Raw genomic sequence first — 23,181 nt, 5'->3', positions numbered from 1 at the left:
AGTCCTACTAAATGTAAGAGTACTTATGGATATTGCTTCAGTCTAGGATCTGGTATGGTTTCTTGGTCCAATAGAAAAAAAACTTCAATTGCATTAAGTTCTACTGAAGCAGAATACATTGCATCCTCTTTGGGTGCTAGAGAAGCGATATGCCTACGAAAGTTGTTAGCAGATTTGTTCAAAAGACCTTTGAAGCCTATTGTGATTCATTGTGATAATCAAAGTTGCATCAAGCTTTCAAACAATTTGGATTTCCACAATCACTCCAAACATATTGAAATTCCTTACCACTGCATTCAAGATATGGTGAATCGAAGAATCAATCAACTGGAGTACATCTGTACAAATGAGCAAACAACTGATATCTTTACCAAACCTCTTGCTAAAGTGAAGTTGAAATACTTCAGAGAAAAACTTGGTATGATTAATTTGTAATATTGAATATTGAATTAAATTTTTTTAATTTATGTGAGTTTATGCTTCTATTGTTGTTTAGTCGCATCAGATATGTAATGGAAGGTGACGATCTTTCATGGACATATTTATTCAGAAGGTAATTATTTGCAAGGTGACGATCTTGCAAATGATAGGCCTGTTATCATGGACATCTCTAGATATTGCTTTGGGCAATTAGAGATCATAAATAACAAACTCATTTGTTATCATGGACATCTCTAGATATTGCGTCGGGCAATTAGAGATCATGAGTAACAAATTTTTATGTTATTACTATGGACATCTCTAGATATTGCTTCAGGCAATTAGAGATCATAGATAACATATTCATTATGATTACTCTAGATATTGTTTCAGACAATTAGAGATTATGATGTACGTTATGATAGTGTTCATAGCTTGGTGATTTTTTATTATTTGATTAGTCACTGTTTTAGAGTGTTAATATCAGATAAAGTAATAAGATATTCTATTTTGAAATCTAAGGTATATTACTTCTCCCTTGCTAAGAGGGAGTGTTGATGTATAGCGTTTATAGAAGTAATCTATCATATGCAAATCTTTTATCATACTTATCTGATAATCATTACTGTAGTTCTCTCTCTCTCTCTCTCTCTCTCACACACACACACACACACACACACACACACACACACACACACATATGAGTTGTTAATGATTTCATGAACATGCGATTGATACTATTGACGATAGATTAGGTATTAACAAACTGCCATATAATATTGTCAATGGCAGTAATATAAAGGCATTGCTGACTGCTTGTGTTAAGCAGTGTTTTTTTAGTGTTAAACTTATCATTAGTTATGCCCCATAGAGGCATGACCCTACGTGGCCAACCGTCACACAACTTATATATGTGTATTGCAGATCGATGGGAAAGACATCTATCCACGACATCTCAGACCCATCGATCTGCATCACAATCATTATTAATACTTTCAGTACTTCTCCTCTGTCATCTAATCTGCAGGATCATTAACCTATATAGTATACATTCCGTATTAATCAGCAACATACAAAGAAGGAGATTCAACATATAAGCAATTCAAAGATCACCATTATTTGAAGGACAACTCTGCACTGGTACAAGTAAGAGCATCTATTGTTCTCATATCTATTGTAATAGTTTTATCTATCAGAGATCCACAAAACTTAACACAGTCAACCATCTCCTTTCGAGGGATTGTAGTACCATGCTTCTACGCAAGCAAGCTGAAAAAAAAACAGAAAAATATAAAACCCATTGCACAAATTATTGACCAAAAATGCGCAAAAGATGATTCTAGCTCAGTTTCTTCTATATTTGCCCTCTTATTTCAATTAATAAAAAAAAGGTACTTTTAACCATTATTGATTCAAATTTTCCAGAATAACTTTGCGAAAGAAAAATATTCGCTTTACTTAGAATAGGTTACATGCAATAATATCTACCGATATAGGGTACTAAAGAAAAATACTTGGCTAACATCGAAAAGGCAGATAGTTTCTAAGGACGGTGTGAAAAAAATTGGTTGCAGACCTTGAAAAAGGCAAAACGGCCCATTTCTTGTTTTTAAGCAACAACTCATCCAGTTTTTTACTTAGACGAGAAAACAACAAATCTAGTAATAAATACAAGCCACATCTTAACCATTTGATCTATCAAACACATTGTTCTGTAATGTTATGGAGAAGAATTGTGTTTTGGGATTTATGGGAGTATTGTTTGTATGTCTTTTGATTTTAAGACCTTGTGTAGGTAGTCATTTTACTATTTGGGAAGGGTTTGGTTGTGATGACCAGGGGGATTCAGTGGTTGTGAGTATTGTAACATGATAACTATGGACAAATTGTACTACAAATAAATTATAAGAATTTTGAACAAAGCATGAAATAAAAGTGTATTTGTAATTTTGTACAATCCACGTCCGCCTCTTCACTTTAAGCAATATCAATGCAAAGAAGATGATTCGCGGCAGAGAATTGTCTTTATCTACCAGGACAATGGAAAATTAGGATCACGGAGAACGAGAAACTACGGTATTTTAAAGTAAGATGGCTTTAGAATAAAGAATCGTCCAGTATCTGGTTTAAAACAATGGATGATTCCCTTCTCATTATTCATCTTCAAGAAAGAGCGAAAATTTGAAGAGAATCAAGCTAAAATCTAAAATTTTGAAGCCAGATGAAAATCTTTAGCATATAAATGATTTGAACAGCATACCGCAAAAACATTGAGTAGAGAGCATACCAAAAATTTGAACAACATAGAGCGAAAAGTTTGAGGAGAGAAACAAAGCTTAACCATAAAATTCTGATGTCTGATGAAAATCTTCAGCATACAAACCATAATTTAGACCATTTGGAACAAAAATTTGAAGAGAAAGAAAGTTTAAACATAGAATTTTGAAGCTAGCAATACAGAGCAAAATTTTGAAGAGACAAATTTCACCCAAAAAAATTTGAAATCAGATTTGTAAATCTTCAGCATACAAATGATTTTGGACAACATGAAAGAAAAAATTAAAGATAAGCCTTTAAAGATAGACTAAATTCTCTAGCATGCAAACAATTTGGTCGACTTATAGCGAAAAATTGAAGAGATTAAAGCTAGATGAAAATCTTGAGCATACAAGCAACTATTAAGCAACATAGAGCAAAAATATAAAGAGAATCAAATTTTAAACATAAAATTACTACCATAGAGTAAAAATTTGAAGAGAGAGGCAAAGTTTGTAACATAAGCCTTTTAAGTTAGACGAAAATCTTCAGCATACAAATGATTTGCACAACATAAAGCGAAAATTTGAATAGACAAACAGAATTTTAACACAAAAATTTTCAGCCAAATGGAAATCATGAGCATACAAACAACTTGGACCACGTACCTCCGAAAATATTATTAGTTTCTTGCACACATCTCGAACAATAGTCTCCTATACTAGCACGAATTGCAGACAATGAAAGATTCTAAATCAAAAACCTAGCTAAGAACAAACACATTAAACTAGTTATCACTATTCTCCATACAAATATAAAACTGCAAATCTAAAATCTACGTAGTTCAATATGCTTTTCAGATTTTTCCATTCAATCGGCTCAATGGTTCGCATGTTATGGTCTTCCAAAATTGGGCCACTCGAAAATTCCAAAATAAATGTCATAATTATTTTGAGCCGACTCTATATGTAATATTAGGGTTGGTTAGCCCCAAAGATCAGGGTTTGATGTTTGAAAACTTCTCGAGCGGTGTAAAATTGCCTATATAAGGAAGGCTGTCGGTCGTCTAAGACAACCTTGGGTGATAATTCGTAGCTCTGTCTTGCAAAATATTGTAAGGATGTGGGTTTGCATATTGTATTCCAAAATTTCGTAATTATGCATTTGTAGAGATAATGAGCCCATATTTTGTTCTCGCAAGTTGTTGTTTCTCTATTTTGTTATGTGTTTGTGGTATTAAGTGGAGAACCATTTTATGACCCCATTCTAGAATCGTCAGCTTCTAATCTACAATGGTTGACTTGTGCAAGCTCTAGTCGACTTCATTTTGGAGCCTCAAAGGCCTTCAAAACTGAGTTTGAACTTGTACCAAAATTTTTCACCAACTTCACAAGTACACATGATATGGCATTGAAACTCAACTAGCTAATTGACATATCCAAGATGAACCTCCACCTCCGAAATTAGGATGTTCCGAGCTCGTATAACTGCTTACTAAGTAGCAAGCCTCCACAAACAACAACTTTGCACTGAGACAACTCTTATTCATCAAACAAAAAGAAAATATTTTTGGGTGATGCAAGATTGCTCTTACACCCAAGATGCTCCTACATTAGTGACATTCTTCTAGCTTTTGTTCCTTGTATGTTCACATTGAGCATTGATTTTCTTGTTGTTCCTCTATGTCCGTGGAGTTCATGTCTGGCATCTTTATGTGATGACATAGCACTACATGTGTCATAAGTAGTGTTGGAGACTGTTCACGTCTTCTTTATGTTACTCTTATCAATGTCTATCGGTTTCGTATTGAAGTGGTTGGTTACTTTTGTAGAGGTGTCAGTTCACCTTCTTTCTTTTTTTCTACGTATGCCTCTTTAATTCTGTCTTTTGATATTTATGAAGGTTGTTAGAAAGTAAAGTCCACTAACATAACTGAGGGGGGGGGGCGCTGAATCAGTTATCAGATCAATATAACTTTATCAACCTTCTTAAACCTTAAACATGTGATCAATATAATATGCAACCATAAGAAGATACACATACACAATAACACCAAATATGTTGAGTAGGGAAACCCTTGATGAGAGGGAAAACCCTGATGGGGATGGTACCCACAAAACGTACTAATATATAAGTTCCTTGTAAGAGGATGGACTCTGTTAGAAGCCGATGAAGTACATTCAGTACATATCAATCCCTATTAGGAGACTTTGAATTCCAATGAGGAGATTCAAACCCTATTAGGAGTTGTAGAAGGCAGATGGACCCACTGTCCAAACAACTTTAGGGGCAAGACCATCGAAGTCACTATCCAATTGGCCTCTGTATTATTCCTTTCAAAATAATAGAAATGCAACTGATCTCTACAACTCGAACTTTTGCTCTGTCCTCTTATTGTGCCAATACCGTGCCAAATACCTTTCAAATCTCAATACCAGATCTACAAATTCACATCACACTGATCCCTTTGATCGCTCACCCGCATTTACCAACTCCGCATATCCAATACAAGTTCGCTTACAACTCATACACTTTCATTCATTACACACTTCATCACAAGAAATGTGACTTTCCTTCATATCATGTCCTCAAAATAATTCATTGAATCGACCTTGAGGCTTGCCCAATGAATTACAGTATGACCTCATTAAGATAATACAATTCATTACATCTTTTCACAATTACAAAACACTATTGACTCACAGTCTTAACAACTTTTCACACATGCAACCTCAGACCTCGCGCACGCGCCGACGTCATCATCAGGGTGTATGTTGTCATTGTCTAACATCACTCATCACAATTCCATCCCAGTTAGGAAATACAATCTAAACACCAGAAACCGCTTCTTAGGCTCTTTGTTTGCACAATTTCTTCTTTAAATCATAAATAACTTTCACATGTCTTCTACTTTCTCCTTGCACACTTGTCCATGTCATCAGAACATACTGTCGAACATATCCTCTACTTTGCTTGACCTCATCATCAATACTTAGTTCGTACGACCTCATTCTCTCTCTACTATGCTGCCAGTCTTTACAGAAATAGTACAATGTTGACATCAATGACAAACACAGTCATGAATGCAACATGTCAATCTCCCAAATGTTCCAGCAATGCTTAGGATATTCCCCCAAAGGAATACCACCACCATTCATGCTAACAAAGGTATCTCAATTGTTTTTGTTGTTGATGTTAATTCAAGAACCACAAGTTTTTCCTTGCTCTTTGCATCGACAGTGTTTTTGCGTTTTATTGGTATTTTTCTCTATTTTGTATGAGTTGTGTTTCATCATATGTAATATCTATTCTCCATGTATCAGGTATTTTGATGTATTGTTCTTTTCGTTAACAGTTATATTCTGTTATTCTTATTTCTTCCAATCAACATATGAACATTGAGCAATAATTTTGTGATTCATTATAGGCGTCATCTCTTGTGAATCATTTATAATAAGTTAAGTTGCAAGCTTATTGACTGGCAGGCTGTAATGTCCCCTTTTTCTGGGACATTATAATTCTTTGTGGCTAGCTCACTTCGCTTAGGCTTCAGGGGCGAAAAGGTTCTGTACGGGGTTCAGTTCGAGATTTGGCCTAGACATTTCCAGTTCCAGACCCATTAGAGCAGTTTTGGCAGGTTGTCCAGATACTTATTATTTTTAGTAAGTAATCAGAGCTCAGTATTTTTAGTACTTCAGTGTTGGGTTGGAAGCGTCTCGCCGAGAGCTTTCCAACGAGCTTATCCGAGTTCGTTTGGTCAGTGATTTTAATGCCTGAAGATTTTATGGTTTACTGGCTAAGTGACTTAAAGGTTTATTTAATTTGTCACTTTATTTTAAAAAGGTACTATGTTCACTTAAGTGACTAAAGGACAAAAAGTTGCTTTATCCCACATTGCTTGAATGAACGTGCATCTCATTGGGAAAAGTAATAAAGGTACAACAAGCTCCACTTGAGAGGATATATATGAAGATTATAATATTCAAGCAAATATTAATCTGGGAATTGGAAACAGTTGTTGGTTTCTTCTTCTAGGACGCAAATCCTTGGAGAAGTGTTTGAAGGTTGGACGCAAACCTAGCCTTCTTATAGGTTTTCATTTATATTTCCAATTTGGCTGTTATTTTCTGTTTATAAGATTGGACTACTTGAGTTGTCGCACGTTATTGTATTGCTGATGTAGAATACAGTAGCACATTTGAGTTATTTGAGTTAACTCCTGGTTTTTAATATGTATTTCTGATTATTGGAGAAATAAACAAAGTTTATCTGCATTTCTTTGAATGCAAATCTGTGCGTTACAAGTCATTTAAGGTTCTGAAAATTGTGTCAAATATTGGTTGCTGTTCGGGTTTTAAAATCTGCACATATATATTTTGTTTTTAATAGAATATCCGGTAGAGGGATATTACAGTGGTATCAGAGCTGGTTTTCCTGCTAGCCTGTGAAATTATATCAGCAAATAAAGTACAACATGGGCTTTTGTGAGAACGAAATTCCTCATGAATGACCTGGATCCCAAAACAATCGAACCCCACATCCATTCACCATATAAAGGTAAAAATACTTGGTAGCGTCTATGACACAACATCCATCTACAACTCCCGCTAAACTCCCATGGATGTGATAACTAACCAAACCATCATGCCAACTGGCACCATAGTCATCCTGTAACCATGTACCCATAAGAGAACTGTGTGACATAGAAGTAGCAAACCATGTTGGATACATATCAGCATGATGTATAACTGATAGCTTTCCCTGCAAGTAATCCCGCACAAACAACTGAGTTGGATGCTTGCATCCGCTAATCCCACCTTCTGAAGATGGTGAATACCCATCTCACAAAAGATGATATAATTTTGGGACCAACCCACACTGATGCATCATCAAGTCCTCCGTGCATGCGTCAAAAAAAAAATGATTAGCACTCCTCACTGTGTATTCGCAGTAAAATGCTCCAACCTCTGTCAATGGTTCATCATTAAAAACACTTGCATCAAACAACTGATCCCTCTGACTCTGAAAATCAACAAGCTGGCGTCCAAAATCAGCTGCATGGAATGAAGTGACTGATTTGCTTCCAGGAGATGGAAACAAATCAACATGAGAGCTATACTCCCAACCGGATGACACTCTGCAAATGCCCTGTGTGGATGACGAAGTAGCGTTGTGTACTACCACCCCACTCTCAGGAGAATCCACCATTGTGACAAGAGCTGCCAGAAAAGTGTCTTGTATCAACTGTCACGGCACTAACCTCAGGAGAACTCAATACAACTAGTGGTTCTCTACTGTCCACCAAGATACTCGTCGCCGCTGAAATATCTGTGATAGATGTAATCACATCCCTACTACAACCCCTGGATATAAGATCCTCAACTGCCTTTGTAAGTAACTGTACTATATCTGTAGTTGGTGGAGACTGTGCCAAACTCAACTCCTCTGTAAGCTTCTCAATTTGTAATTGTGACTCTTGAAGAGCCAACTGGGCACTCTGCAACAAGTCCAATGTCACATCTAACTCATGAGTGAGCTTACCAATCTTCTCCTCATTTCCCTACAATGCAACATAACATACACGATCCCATTCGAGAAGAACATCTCTATCTGCAAGTAGTTGTAGGTAATTTTGTTTCATCATTCCAATCGCTTCTCGAAGTGCATGTATCTCTGCAAGGGAAAAAACACTATCACCCCACTCATCTGCCAAAGGAGTACTCCAACCATAGGTGGCCAACATTTGACGAGCAACATCAAAATGCTCAATAGTTGTGGCAACCATCCAATCATTAACCTTCAATTGGCTTGCTAAATGATGATCCCCTTGCGACGAAACATTTCCACACAAATCTTCCCATTTATCCTCCACACTGTGATATGAAGCTGAATCAAAGTCACTCACCATATGATAAGCAGCGTGTATGCTATCATCTAGGCACACCTCAACATCTAGGGTTCTGTTGCCATGCACCTTATAGGATGGTTCAATTGGCGAGGTAGACATTGCCGATATAACAGTACTTTCATGCACTTCTACTTCCAGGGTGACTGCATGTCCATCCACATCATGATCTTGGAATTCATTGTCATCAAATGAATTTTCTGATTCGTTTTCCAAGATCTGATTTTTGCTCTCCATAAGGTCAGCTGTATGATGGTCACTAACTGCTGGGAATTCATCGTGTAAGCTTCTAGATACTATAGGGACCTCTTGTTCTTCTTTCTCTTCGTTCTGTGATGGAGTCCTCTTAACAATGGAAACCATTCCTCTTGCTACTTTCTCTAGTTTTGCAAGGTCTGAAATCAATTCATCCATCCTTTTCTGATTTTCATCCAACTTTTTTAAACTTCGTTGAAGCTTCTCCATACTCTTGTTCCATTGCTTCTGGTAAACATGATTAATTAACTGATTCAAATGCTGTAATGATCTCCGACTGTTCTGAGTTTTAAATTCTAACACAGCTGCTTTGAAAGGTAATGCCTCTGAAAATATTAGGATAACACCCAATTAGCACACCTCTCTCAACAAGTTTTAGACCAGCAAGTTGAGGTATTAAACGTAAATTTTAATAGGAGGGAACCACTCTTTGATTTTATCAAACTGTGCAAGACCCTGGACTGCTGCAACAGGAACATTGTCCACTGGATAAACCCGATATGCTGACTGTGATACCACTGTGCTGTTCTTTGCTCAAATTATTAAAACAGATCGCTGACGGTATATAGATGGGAAGTTCTCAGGAACAACTAAGAAATTTATATTCTTGGAAATGTTATAAGTAACATGAATCAGAATTCTCCCATATCATAAAGACTTAAATTCAATCCTACGTTCAGCTTCAAATGGTGACCAATGAAAGTAAATCTACTTGCAATAGAGGTCTCTGCAGTACATCTCAGCATCCACGATCACCCCCTGTGAATAAATTATTCCCCAAGTCACAGGAATGTGGCATCCAATTCAGACAACAAAAGCATCCATTTTCTTGCAGCAAAATGACACCCAACAGCAAAATTGATAGGGGTGTAGGGCTAAGGTAAACTCCTCCTCAATGGAGATATAAATTACTCCCAGAATCAGAAATACAATGCCCAGAATTTTGAAAACTGCCTTGCCTGTGAAACTAATACACTCTGCCACTGTGATTTCAGTGTTTGATACTTTTCTTTTTTGGCTGAGACTAAATATTCTCGCTCTGCACAGGTTGAATCAAACTGATAATAGCCCAGTAAGAACTTCCAAACCCGTGATAACACTGTAATAAACTGAGCTAGGAGTCGGCACCAATAATGAATGAACTGTCCTAAACTTCACAAGTTCTGAAAATACTGAGGAGCTGGACGAGGAGTATTCCACTGTAGTATTCTGACCTGAGATTTGTCTCAAATTGTCCACAGCTGGGAATTACTGATTTGATTTAGTTCTGGCACTAGCAGCAGTTTAATTCAAACACTTGGAATTGTTATCCAGCACCAAAAGGTTTCTTATTCCCAATTTGAAAATAACGTAGCTTTAACTCAGGTACAATGTTTACAACAACAAAATTTAATTGCTCAGTTCATAAGGATTTACACAGATAGGTGACAGACCTCTTCCACCTGCAGATGCCGACAGACATCCTATATATGCCTCCTGCTGGTAACTCTCCCGAGACTGATGATGTTTGTGCCGTATCTGCAAAGAGCAAACCCCAGATTTCCCACGACCTCTGATGGTCCCTGCTCGACTTCTTAATCTTCCCGTAAAGGGTGAATCCGACTACAGTAAGGACATTATCTTCTGCCGCTTCACCAAAGAGGTTACTGGATGCTATCACCATTCACATATCCAGACGTTACATTTGGGTGCTTTAAATCTGCATATGAGCCCGTAGCCCTGGCGGCCAGCAGTTGGTGCCTCTTTCACGTTAAACACAATACTGCTCCAACGATGGTATCCAAAATCAATCCCGTTAAAACAACCTTCGAAATCCTTTGGAATACCTGTCTGCCTGCACCACGCTTACACAACTCTGCCGAGAGTTTCCAATCACCGGTGAGTGAATGTGTGTCCCGACTATATTTCAACGCTGGAGTTTTTGGTGCCTTTCACGTCAAACTGCCTGTTCTGAACCACGGTGGGAGCTCAAACCGACACAGAATTCACCTTGCTTGCTGTGCGTCCAGTGGTAAATCCTAAACCCTCACTCACATTAAAGTTAACTCCCTTTGCAGCCCGACTGTAACTTCCTGTAACACTGAGGTTCTGAGGGCTTAATGTCATGTTAAGATAGGATATGGAAATCCCGTGGCTACTGAAAACTGTGATTTAAACTCCAACCAACCCGACTCCTGATAATGAAAGAACTTCAGACAATCTGAACTTGGAAACAATGCAGTATGGTTCCTCTGTTTTTAAAAAAAAAAATTTGCCCTTAATATGTGACGAAAAATGTATTAAAAGGGAGCGCCTGTGTTCTAGGGAAACAACGCCCTAGTTATCAACCAAATTCGCTGCTCAGACAGTGATTTTCGAACTGGAAAAATGGCTCAGACTGCTACTTTCGAAACCTCAAAAATTACTTCAAAAATACCTGCGAAAATCAATCACTAAAACCCTTCGAAAATACATCAAACTTCCCTTCAAATTTCTCAGAAATCTCCTCCAAATTCACTGCTGAAAATATGTATTTCCCCCTGCGATTTTCACCACGAATTTTTTATCTGCACAAACCCTTGCTGTATGCCTAAAAGGCCACTTGCTTCGGCATTGAAAACTTCTATGATATTAAACCCTTAAATCTGAGTGATCAAATCCCTCCAAGTAGCTGAAGCTAAAAAAAACTCAGAATATACAATTAACTTCTTGCAATACCAAACTTCTCTAGTCAAAGTCTCTTGGCTACTGAGTATTTGACAAATGCAGGAAATAACAATCTTAAATGCAATGACCTCGTGCTCAGCCTATCAATCCCTGTATTCTGTCTTTCAACAATGAAGAGAATGTCATTCATGAGGAATTTCGTTCTCACAAAAGCCCATGCTGTACTTTATTTGCTGATATAATTTCACAGGCTGGCAGGAAAACCAGCTTTGATACCACTGTAATATCCCTCTACCGGATATTCTATTAAAAACAAAATATATACATGCAGATTTTAAAATCTGAACAGCAACCAATATTTGACACAATTTTTAGAACCTTAAATGATGTAACGCACAGATTTGCATTCAAAGAAATGCAGATAAACTTTGTTTATTTCTCCAGTAATCAGAAATACATATTAAAAACCAGGAGTTAACTCAAATAACTCAAATGTGCTACTGTATTATACATCAGCAATACAATAACGTGCAACAACTCAAGTAGTCCAATCTTATAAACAGAAAATAATAGCTAGATTGGAAATATAAATGAAAACCTATAAGAAGGCTAGGTTTCCGTCCAACCTTCAAACACTTCTCCAAGGGTTTGCGTCCTAGAAGAAGAAACCAGCAACTGTTTCCAGTTCCTAGATTAATATTTGCTTGAATATTATAATCTTCATATATATCCTCTCAAGTGGAGCTTGTTGTACCTTTATTACTTTTCCCAATGAGATGCACGCTCATTCAAGCAATGTGGGATAAAACAACTTTTTGTCCTTTAGTCACTTAAGTGAACATAGTACCTTTTTAAAATAAAGTGACAAATTAAATAAACCTTCAAGTCACTTAACCAGTAAACCATAAAATCTTTAAGCATTAAAATAATTGATCAAACGAACTCGGATAAGCTCGTGCTAGAGCTCGTTGGAAAGCTCTCGGCGAGACACTTCCAACCCAACACTGAAGTATTGAAAATACTGAGCTCTGATTACTTACTAAAAATAGTAAGTATCTGAGCAACCTGCCAAAACTGCTTCAATGGGTCTGGAATTGGAAATGTCTAGGCCAAATCTTGAACTGAACCCCGTACAGAACCTTTTCGCCTCTGAAGCCTAAGCGAAGTGAGCTGGCCACAAAGAATTATAATGTCCCAGAAAAAGGGGACATTACACAGGCTAATTGACATCAACAATGATCAATGAATTTGTAAAGATTTTGAAATTTTAAATAAAGTATCATTTTTGTGGGTTGGGTTGTTTCCCTCAAGAGGAGGCTTTTGTCTAGGATAACTCTTAAGGGTAATTTGTTATTCTATGTTTTGTTTTTCATTTGAGCAATTTGATATTCTGGTTTGAAATTCAACATGGTATCAAAGTAGGCATGGTTACGGGGAGACCCGTCTCCCCCCCCCCAAAAATCACGTCTCGGAGACTGAGACGCGTCTTGAAGACTTTTTGCGTCTCCGGAGACCTCAAAAAAGGTTGGAGACTTCATGACGAAGTCTCCTGAAGTCTCCTCGTCTCCTAGTCCAAAAAGTGAAGTCTCCCCGAAGTCTCCTGATAAAATATAATATTAAATAATTTTATATATTTTAGCCCTCATTTTAATGTTTTTAATGCAAAAATTAAGACCACCGACAATTTAAATGATTAAATCATTTAAAATATTTTATTTAATAAATTGATAACTTCAAATGGTCTTAATGATTTGCCCTCGGTTGCACTACCATCAGAGGAATTTGAGTTGGAGAGTGATGATTTTTTGGAGAGCATGATAGCTGAAGACCTTGAGATGGATGATCACAACCTTGTGGAGTAGGTGATAGTACCATCGACATACTAATACTAGATATATTTCTATTTTTTGTTTATTGTACAAAGTGTTCATTTTTGTTTGTATATCGGCAATTCAACATCAAACTGTACTATTTTGAATTTAAAATTTGAATATGTAATGATAATCTCAGTGATTATCAATCTGATATGATGGTGATCATATGCAATATTCGAAAAACAAATATGTCTATGAGATACAATATTGTGATCATGCGAGTTTTGAAATCTTTGACTCTATGAGTCTATTTTAATTTTTAATGTGACATTACTATTATTATTTACTTTAGTCTTTTAGTCTTACAGTATTACTATTTTCAAATTTTGTATTTACTTTTAGTATTAGACTCTTTAAACTATTAAAAAAATAAAAAATAAAAAATTGCCGTCTCCAAGTACCCCCATCTCCTATTTGAAAAATTGCCGTACTGGTACCAATACCAATATTGGAGACCTCGAAGTCTCCCCGTCTCCCGGTGACCTTGAAAGTAGGTCTAAGAAAACGATCCAAAATCAGAATTTTAAAGTTATACATTTCTCCTTGCTGTTCTTTTCGGTTGTTTGTTTTAGCTCATTTCAATTGTGAATGGACTGAAAGTTGAAAACAGGTTGGATGGTTCTTCAAATTTCTCTTTATGGAAATTTAGAATTCTGATTGCTCTTGAAGAGAATGATCTTGACTATGTCAATCGTGTTCTAGCAGAAACTTTTGAAGAAGCTAAGAAAGCTCAATGGATAAAGAACAGGATTATTGCAAGGAAGATTCTGATTGACTTTGTTAAGGATCATTTCTATTTTTTCAAAGTTGATTTTATCCACAAAGATATGTTTCAGACTCTAAAGGACCTCTGTATGAATTCAACAACATGAGCAGAGCTCTAGCTCTGAGACGTCAACTCTTGCATGTTGAAATGGCTAGAGGAGAATCAGTTTTTTCCTTCTTTACGAATATTATAGATTCAAAGTATCAAATCAATTTATATGGAGAATCCTTTGCAGATAAAGATTTGGTCATGTTAGCCATGAATGTATTTCCCCACTGTTGGGAATCCTTCATTTAAGGAATCAGTGGAAGAGACAAACTTGCTAAGTTTGATAGATTGAGAGATGATTGCATCCAGGAAGAATGCAGTCTAGAGGCTCGATGCAATGGATGTAAAAATTTGCATGAAGATGATGATGTACACGTTGCTCATACTTCTAAAGGGAAAGGGAAGAAAGGTAACTTCCAAAAGTTCAGAGATAAGAATTTTGAGTCAGCCCCTGATTCCAAGAAATAAAAGAAGGATCTTTCTAGGATTCGGCGTTTCGGATGTGACAAATTTGTCCATTTTGCTAGAGATTCTTCTTCTAGACCTAAGCATCAAATGGCTGCTACAAATGTTGAAAAATCTTCTCCTCAAAGAGAGTCAAGTAAAAATTCTTAAGGGCTCTTATTTATTTTTGCACTTGCCAGCAATGTTTTTACTAACAGTGATACATAGCTAATTGATAGTGGAGCCTTTCTTCACATTCCTGGTTATCGTGAGCACCTATGTATGCAGGAAAAAGATATTCATTTTCTAGTTATCATTGGCGCTGATGCATACTATTTTGTGAAGGGTGTTGGTTCTACATTTTTCAGTTGGATTCCAAAGCTTCTTTTCATCTGAGTGATGTTCTTTTTGTTCCTAGTACTAAGATGAATCTGATTTGTATTACAGTGTTAAGGGATGAGGGTTATCATGTTGCTTTTGAAGCAAAGTTCTTGATGGAAGAACGCCAACATTCAGTCAGCTCGTGATATTGGTGTAAGTCATGGCAATTTTTACATGCTTCCAGCTCGTCGTATTCGCACATTAGCTCATGAATCTATAAGTTCAAGTGAGCTATAACATTAAAAATTTGGTTACCAAAATTGAGAACATTGTCTTCAATGGAGAAAGATCATGAGGTTGTTTGCAAAGGGTGTGCTCTAGGTAAGAACATTAGAAGTACTTTTCATAGTAATGAAAGCAAAGAAAAGGAAATTCAAAAGCTGATTCATTCTGATTTTTATGGTCTTATGTATGTTGCTTCCTTTAGCAGTTTTTGGTATTATGTTACCTTCATTGATGACTTCTCTGGTAAATCATGGATTTATTTTCTTAAATCAAAAAAATCTGATTAGTGTTCTCTAGATTTAGAGAATTTAAAGCTCTTGTTAAAAATTTGTCTAACAAGAAGATAAAGGTTCTAAGGTCTAATAATGAGGGAGAATATGTTTTGGGTATTTTTCAGAAAAATTGTATTAAAGTGAGATTGAGGAGTCTTGTGTCCCTTATAATCCTCAACAAAATGGTGTTGCTGAAAGAAAGAACATGTATGTTGTTGAGGCAAAAAAGGCTATGATTCATGATCAAAGTCTTCAAACATTTTTATGGGTAGAAGCTTGCAAGACAATAATATATATTCAAAACCATAGCCCTTCATCAAATCCTAGATAACATGACTCCAAAAGAAGCATTCAAAAGTACTAAACCATATATTAGTCATCTCAGACTTTTTGGTGCCCTATCTACTTTCATGTTCCAATTTGAGAAAATGACTAAGTTAGAACCTTTAGGAAAGAAAGACATCTTTGTTGGCTATAGTTAATTAGCAAAAACATACAACATTTACATTCTAAGTGAAAAGAAAATTGAAATCAGCAGAGATGTCACCTTTGAAGAAGATGGAGCTTGCAAGAGATCCAAATAGTCTAATATGGAAATTGATAGAGAAGATTTTTAAGCCTTCTCAAGACATAGATATGGCTGATCTAGATTCCCTCTCTGAGATTCAAAGGGAGAATAGAGAATTAGAAGACTTTGCTGATCCTATTGACCTAGTTGATTATTAGAATATTCTAATATTTCTTTAATGGTCATCTTAGTTAAGTCTTTAGTTATTAAGTAGTTTCTATTTCCATCTTTAGTTCATGATTGTTTCTTTTAGAAACATCGTCTTTGTAAATTTATATAAGGAGCTTTCGTCTCTTTTATTTAATACAACTGCTAGAACATCGATTTACCATAACATGGTATCAGATCAGGTTGATGGGATTTTATAAAATTTGGCAAATTTTTAAGAAAAATTCGAACCTCTTTTGATTTGGAATTTTTCCCAGAAATTTTTGTTTCAACTTTTAGAAATAAAAATCGTAAGAGGTCATTTATGTAACTTTTGTGGTTCATCTTGGAGGATTTTTGCTAGAAATCGCAAGCCTAGTTAATGGTTTTGATACCAGTATTTCTTGGTTGCAACAAAAGTCTATTTTTGGTGGGTTGCATGTACTTGTATGTGCTGATTTACCATGCAAAGCCTTATGATTTGCCACCCTTAAAAAATTCTGATGGGTTTTCTTAATTATTCCCTTCAAAAAATTTTGATGGGTTTTCATAAATTTCTCCCTTTAAATTCCTAATGGGTTTTCATAAACTTTTCCCTTAAAAATTTTCTAATGAGTTTTTATAATTTTTTCCCTTAAAAAATTTATGATTCTATAATTTGCGAAGTTGCGTGGGTTTGCTTTGTGGGTTTATAATTTTTCCCTCACAAATTATCTAGTGGATTTTACCATTTTTCCTAAAAAATGAAGCTCTGTATTGTTTGGTTTTGATTGATTTTTCACCTCAAAAATCATGCTAGGTTTTAACCAATTTTTCACCTCAAAATTTGTGTTGGGTTTTCATTGATTTTTCTCCTCAAAAATCATGGCCTTTTGCAAGTTGTTTTGGAGCATCATGCTCACTTGCAAAGTTTGGAGGGCTTGCCTTTTTTTCCTCAATAATGTGCCAGTTGTTCTCAGTGTTTGTCTTTGTCTTTAAGGAAGAGCAGCTTTGTTATCCAACATCAGGTTGGAGATTTTATGATGATTTCTAGTCAGATGTTTTGCTGATTTTGGGAGGCTTAGTGGTAGACTTATCTTGGTGGCAGAGTCAGTGGCAGAATCTTGTCTCTTGTTGCAAAACATTCTGAAGGAGACACCCTTCTCTATTTTTTCTTGACAAATTTCGGCTTCTTGGTCATTTACATCTTGCAGATCCAAAGAGGGTCTCAGCAACAACAAAATGTTTTGAAGAATTTGTGATCAAAAGACATTAGTTAGACAATGACCATTAAGAGAGGGTATTAGAATATTGTAATGTTCCTTTAATGGTCATCTTAGTTAAGTCTTTAGTTATTAAGTAGTTTCTATTTCCATCTTTAGTTCATGATTGTTTATTTTAGAAGTATCGTCTTTACAAATCTATAGAAGGAGCTTTCATCTCCTTTGTTTAATACAACTACAACAACATCAATTTACCATAGCATTGATCTTATAGGTTCTTCTATTGGTCCAAGTAATGCTTCATCTAATAAGAAGAAAGCATCATGGGCCAAATATACTATGCAACATGCTGATAAATATACAGCCCTATGTGGCACTTTCAGAGAGAGTAAAAGGCCTTATGAGTTTGCAAGATATATGACCTTGATGAGTCATATTATAGCATTTAAGCCTTCCAGTTTTGAAGAGGCTTCAAATCAGCAAGTGTGGAAGGATGCCATACTGGAGGAGTAGCAATCCATTATTAAAATTTATGTGTGGGACATTCTTCCTAGGACCAAATGCAAATTTGTTTTTTCTTCTAATAGCTGTTCGAAATTGAACATGGAGCTGATGGGAGTGTAGAAAAAGTTAAAGCTAGATTTATAGCTAGATTGTTTTCTTGAAAGGAAGGCATAGACTATGAAGAGGCTTTTACACCTGAAGTACGTTACACTTCTGTTAGAAACATATAGCAGTTGCAATAGTTAAGTGTTAGAGACTTCATCAAAAGTATGTGAAGACAACATTCTTAAATGGAGTAATTGAAGAGGAAGTATACATTGAGCAACCAAAGGGATTTGTGATTCATGATAAGGAGTCACATGCGTGTAGACTAAAAAAGGCTTTGTATGAACTTAAACAAGCTCCTTATGCTTGGTATGAGAGAATTGATCATTATCTTTTGAGGTTGGGCTTCCTAAAGAATGATATTGGTCCAAATTTATATCTCAAGGCAAGTGATGACAAAGTGTTGATCTCATGCTTTTATGTTGATGATTTGTTTCTCACTAATGATAATCATCTTATCATTAAATGTAAGAAGATAGCTTTTGAATTTGAAATGAAATAACTTGGTCTCTTGCACTACTTCTTTGGGCTTGAGGTATGGCAAAGACCAAATGAATTTATATTGAGTCAAGGAAAATATTGTTAAGTTTTTGCCTAGAAATAAAGATAAACACCAATAAAAGAGCAAAAACAAAACACAAAAGACTCAATACATCTATCCTAGGAAAACCCTTCCACTTGAGGGGAAAAAACTCAGCCACATCAGCTAAATATCTCTTTTATTGATAATAAAAATGTTCGAGTACAAAGCGTTCACTTGATTGCCTACAATGCACTGAGCAATCACATAAATAGATTGAAATGAGACTCTTCATATTACAAACGAAGGTCTTTACAAATTTCAAATACAAGACCCTTCATATTTCTAAATATTCAACATTTCATATTCACATCGTTATTAAGGTTCCTGAAATCCAATAATTTGAAGTGGCTTCCTTATCAGCTTTAAAATGTATGTTTATTAATTAATTCCAAGTAATCATCATGTTGGGGTTTAAAGGTGACATCCTAGTAATAATTCAAAGATGCAAGTCTTTTGCAATTGACCCGACCATTAAATATGATAGGCGTTTGATTTGAATTGAAATTCATAGTTATAAAAATGTTAAAGCTATGAGAGTGAATAATTACGTTGATTATAATCTATAAATGGGTTGAGTCATTATTATTTGAAGTGTATATATTAATATAAATATACATTTATATCAAAGGTAAGATATAACCAAAGAAATTAAAAGAATACAACACTAATGTTAACACTTAAGAGTGTAACAAATAGATTAGCTGAGCAAGGTACAAGTCAATACAACTATTAATCTTACGATTGAGAGACATCAAACAACACTTCCTCTGATCATAACCACACCTCATTCCCCTTTTCCAATGATATCTTCTACTCCCTTCTAGGGAGACCAAAAAGATCTTGCATCGATTTATCCAAATCAAAAGTGGGAGTTTGAAACCATAAGATTAGAATATCATTAAATATGCATAATGTAAGATAAACAATTACATCTATTCCAAATACGATTGATATTCATCATGACATTATACATATGCTATTTGAATCCAATGCACCATTAAAATAAGAATAAAAGTAGTTACCATCTAGGGCAATGTAACCCGGGGACTTACACCCCCCTCCCAAACCTTGAAGTACCTATCCTCGAGATGTCCTTGCACTAGGTAATTGCGTACCCAAGTACCCCACCTTTGCCATTTTGTAACCATGCTACTGTTGGGATGGGTACTTGAATTTTGATTTTTGAATGTTCAATGGTTCTAGTTCATGTTGCAATTTTTCTATGCTCTAAGTATTTTAATTTTGTATGTTCTACTGAAACATCATTTCATAACAAGTATTTCAAGTTCTATATGCATACTATAAAACACCCCTCCCTTCCCCATCCTCCCATTGCCGCTATCCCCTGGTCGTCCCCGTGCCGCCCCGAAAATGAGGCCCATTTTCTCTCCGTCCCGAAAACTCGTCCTGACGTACACTAATACTGGCTAATATCTGAAACCATCTAGGGTATAAATTAAACAAAAACATGGTTAGTATATACCAAAATCCATCTAGGGCATCAATCCATAGAAAGCCATTGTTTAAAAGAATATAGATAGCGCTTAAGGCATTGATCAAAATCAGAGTATCAAATATGAGTAACCTAGAGGGATGCGACACTGTAAGTCAATGGGATCTCAAGGAATCCCCAACACATGGACGCATGGATAGAAGAAGAACCATCCCGCTGAGGCCCAATAAGCTGACTCAAAACTAGTGATGCCTGCTCCTGCACAATGTCCATACCTACTGTAGCTGCCGCAGAAGAAGCATCAATTGGAATCCCATCTTCCAAGGCCAAAGAGTCCAACACCTCAAAACAATTGAATTTGTTATCAGGCTGCCTATCCTTGTTTTTTTGCCTCTACCCTTGGCTTGGGGCTTAGCAGGCATTAAATCCTCCTTCTCTGGGCCATTATCCTTCATGGGGGGCCTTTCCCTTGTCCCTTTATCCACCTTTGGAACTGAAGGAGGAGGAGGAGAGCCATCAATAGAAGAACCAACTTTCCTGTTAACTTGAGAACATTGGCGCTGAAGATGACCATACTCATGACATACCCAACAACGAAAAGGGAGGAACTCATGATCAAGCTGTTGGGTCCATGATGAAGAACCCAAACAAATTTAGTTTATTTAAATCAATCTCAACATAGATGTGAGCATAAGAAGTTGCCTTTTCTTCATGGGTTTGCTGAGAAATCGCAGTGGGCTTCCCGAGCAAAGTAGCAATCTGTTTCAGAATATCTTCTCACCAAAACTCAAGAGAGAGCCGTGGCAATGGAACCCACACAGGAACCTTGGAAGGAAATTCTTTCTCTGAATTAAAACGTGCATGCCAGAGCTTGACAAACAAACCCACATGATTGTAAAAATATGGACCTCCCACAAAAACCCGATTCCAGTCTTCCATTTCGGTAAACAAAACTAGAAAATAGCTATTTGCAGCTAGCATGATCTCCACATCTCCTTCAACCTGCAATGTATGACTAATCCATGCCTCTAGTCCCGACAAAGAGATATGGATCCCGAGAAATTTGCAAATAAATGCATGCCAACTCCAATAAGCCACATCTTCCATAACCAATTAAGGAGAAATTATCAGGATTGGACAATCATGGCTGAAGGGAAGACAACCATTCACCTTTTTTAATTTAGAACTCTCTTCCACATAAAAGGATACGGAAGCTCCAAGAGGTGGCAGAGAGTCAACAACCACTAGGGAATTGGAAACTTGAGTTTCCCCCGTCTAAATCAGAAACCAGATCAAAAACCCCAAAATAATGGCAGAAAGCCCTGAGAAAACGAACAGTTGTCACCCAGAAAACTCATGCCAAACACCACACGCTACTGTCGCCCAGAAAACTCATGGTAAACACCCCACACTACCTGCGAAAACCCACACCCCAAACAACTACAAACACCCTGCAAATAGCCCACTCATGAATATAGAACAGAAGCCTGAACAGGAAACAGGGTCAGGGCATGAAGATCCTAGCCCAAAGCAGCACCGCTGATCACTTTCATTTGTCACTTTCATTTGTCAAATGATAACTCTAATATCATACCAAAAATCATGAAGTCTTGTAACCAAGATGATTTTCTTGATTATTGACATCTCACTGGTTGTATTGGGAGTGTCAAGAAAATAGTTTTGCTATGGAATGTGCAATTTATGATGATAAAAATTGAAATCAGTTTGTGTCCAAACTCTTTAAATCATTATTTTTAGCAACCATGTGGGACTTGGTGCAAATTCTTTTTTCTGTGTTTACAGTGAAGCTTCATTGATTTGTTATATGGATCCATACCATGTAATAATATCTCAGATTATTTAATTTATGGGTTAAGTAATTCTTCTTGTTGCTCTGTCGCCCTGATGATTTGTTCACAGAGGGTGACCTGAAACGTTGGCACAAAAGATGCACACAATCTAAATCCAGAAGGAAAAATTACTAGTATGGATTGTGGAAACACACTAGCAATTACTCAGAAGCTATTTTTCAATGCTAAAAGCAGGAATGTTTACCTTTGATGTTGGTTTCTGTAACTTTTCTTTTCTGGTGATCTGTTCCATACAGTTGAAAGATTTTGTTTTGAGCCAACCAGAAGCTTACGAATTTAAGTTAGGCCAGCATGCATATCGAAGGCCTGGAGATCCTCCACTCGAAGAAGTCATAGAAAGGTTACACACAAATAATGTTGAAGCAGCTGAGGTCGACCTTGCACAACAGTCTAACCACAAGGATGAACTTTAAATAATTAATAATCTGGTATGTATTTCTTTTTATAAATATTGACTCCTCTTTTCTTCTTGAACCTCTATGTGTGTTTGTGCATGCATTCACACTAGTATACTATAAATTCTATCTTGTTATGCAATCCAATACCATATTAAGATTGTTATAAATGTCTACTCTGGAAACTGAAGGTTTATTCCTAAACAATTTTATAAATATTTACTCTGAAGCTGACATGGTCTTGATACTGAAACTCTATCTCAATAAGCATAATACTAGCTAGTTAACTTCTGAAGTTCATATTTAGGTTGGTAACTTCTCTCTACATGTCCATGCTAGCAGGAACTATATATCATCGAGTTTGATGCAAGGATTGAAACAACATTCATGAACTGTGAAGATTTAAGATGCTTCTTTAGGCTTGTCGTTTGTTGAATAATGTCTGTTAGATTTTATGCACTCTTAATTTATGGGATGTTTCATGACATTCCCGAGATGTACTGAAGTTGGTTCATCCAACTGTTCTCCAAAAACTAGAGAAAATATAAAGGTATGGATGATTTATACTAATATTTCAATTTCCTAAACAAGAGAAAATTTTAAGGTATGGATGATTATACACCAATGTTTCAATTTCCTTTAGGTGTAGAGTGGATGTGTGATACTTTATTATCGTACCAACTTATTTACCATTTTGCATCTTTAATTGCAACATACAATGCTCAGATATCATCTCCGTAACAACACTCTTATCATGTTTATGTTTGCATTCTAAAATGAACTGAAGACAAGAAAAAGCAACAGATCACACTCTTATGTTGTTTAGCCAACATCCATGTCTTATGACCCTATTTCTTGGCA

At 36.1% G+C, this 23,181-nt stretch overlaps 1 protein-coding gene across 1 annotated transcript in view; it reads left to right on the top strand.

Moving 5' to 3' along the window:
* The window catches only part of LOC149544489 (LDL receptor wingless signaling/trafficking chaperone), a 35,247-nt gene extending 12,302 nt beyond the window's left edge, over positions 1-22,945 (top strand). The window contains exons 3-4 of the mRNA XM_089795149.1: positions 22,162-22,353; positions 22,663-22,945. Of these exons, the coding sequence (XP_089651275.1) occupies positions 22,162-22,338 (177 nt within the window). The 3' untranslated portion in view covers positions 22,339-22,353; positions 22,663-22,945. The remainder of the gene's footprint in view (positions 1-22,161; positions 22,354-22,662) is intronic.
* Positions 22,946-23,181: the final 236 nt, after the last annotated feature.

This window comes from Cupressus sempervirens, chromosome 8, assembly GCF_028749045.1.
Source record: "Cupressus sempervirens isolate cs-2001-9-10 chromosome 8, ASM2874904v1, whole genome shotgun sequence".
NCBI classification, from domain to species: Eukaryota; Viridiplantae; Streptophyta; class Pinopsida; order Cupressales; family Cupressaceae; genus Cupressus; species Cupressus sempervirens.
This window is presented reverse-complemented; position numbering and strand designations above follow the sequence as displayed.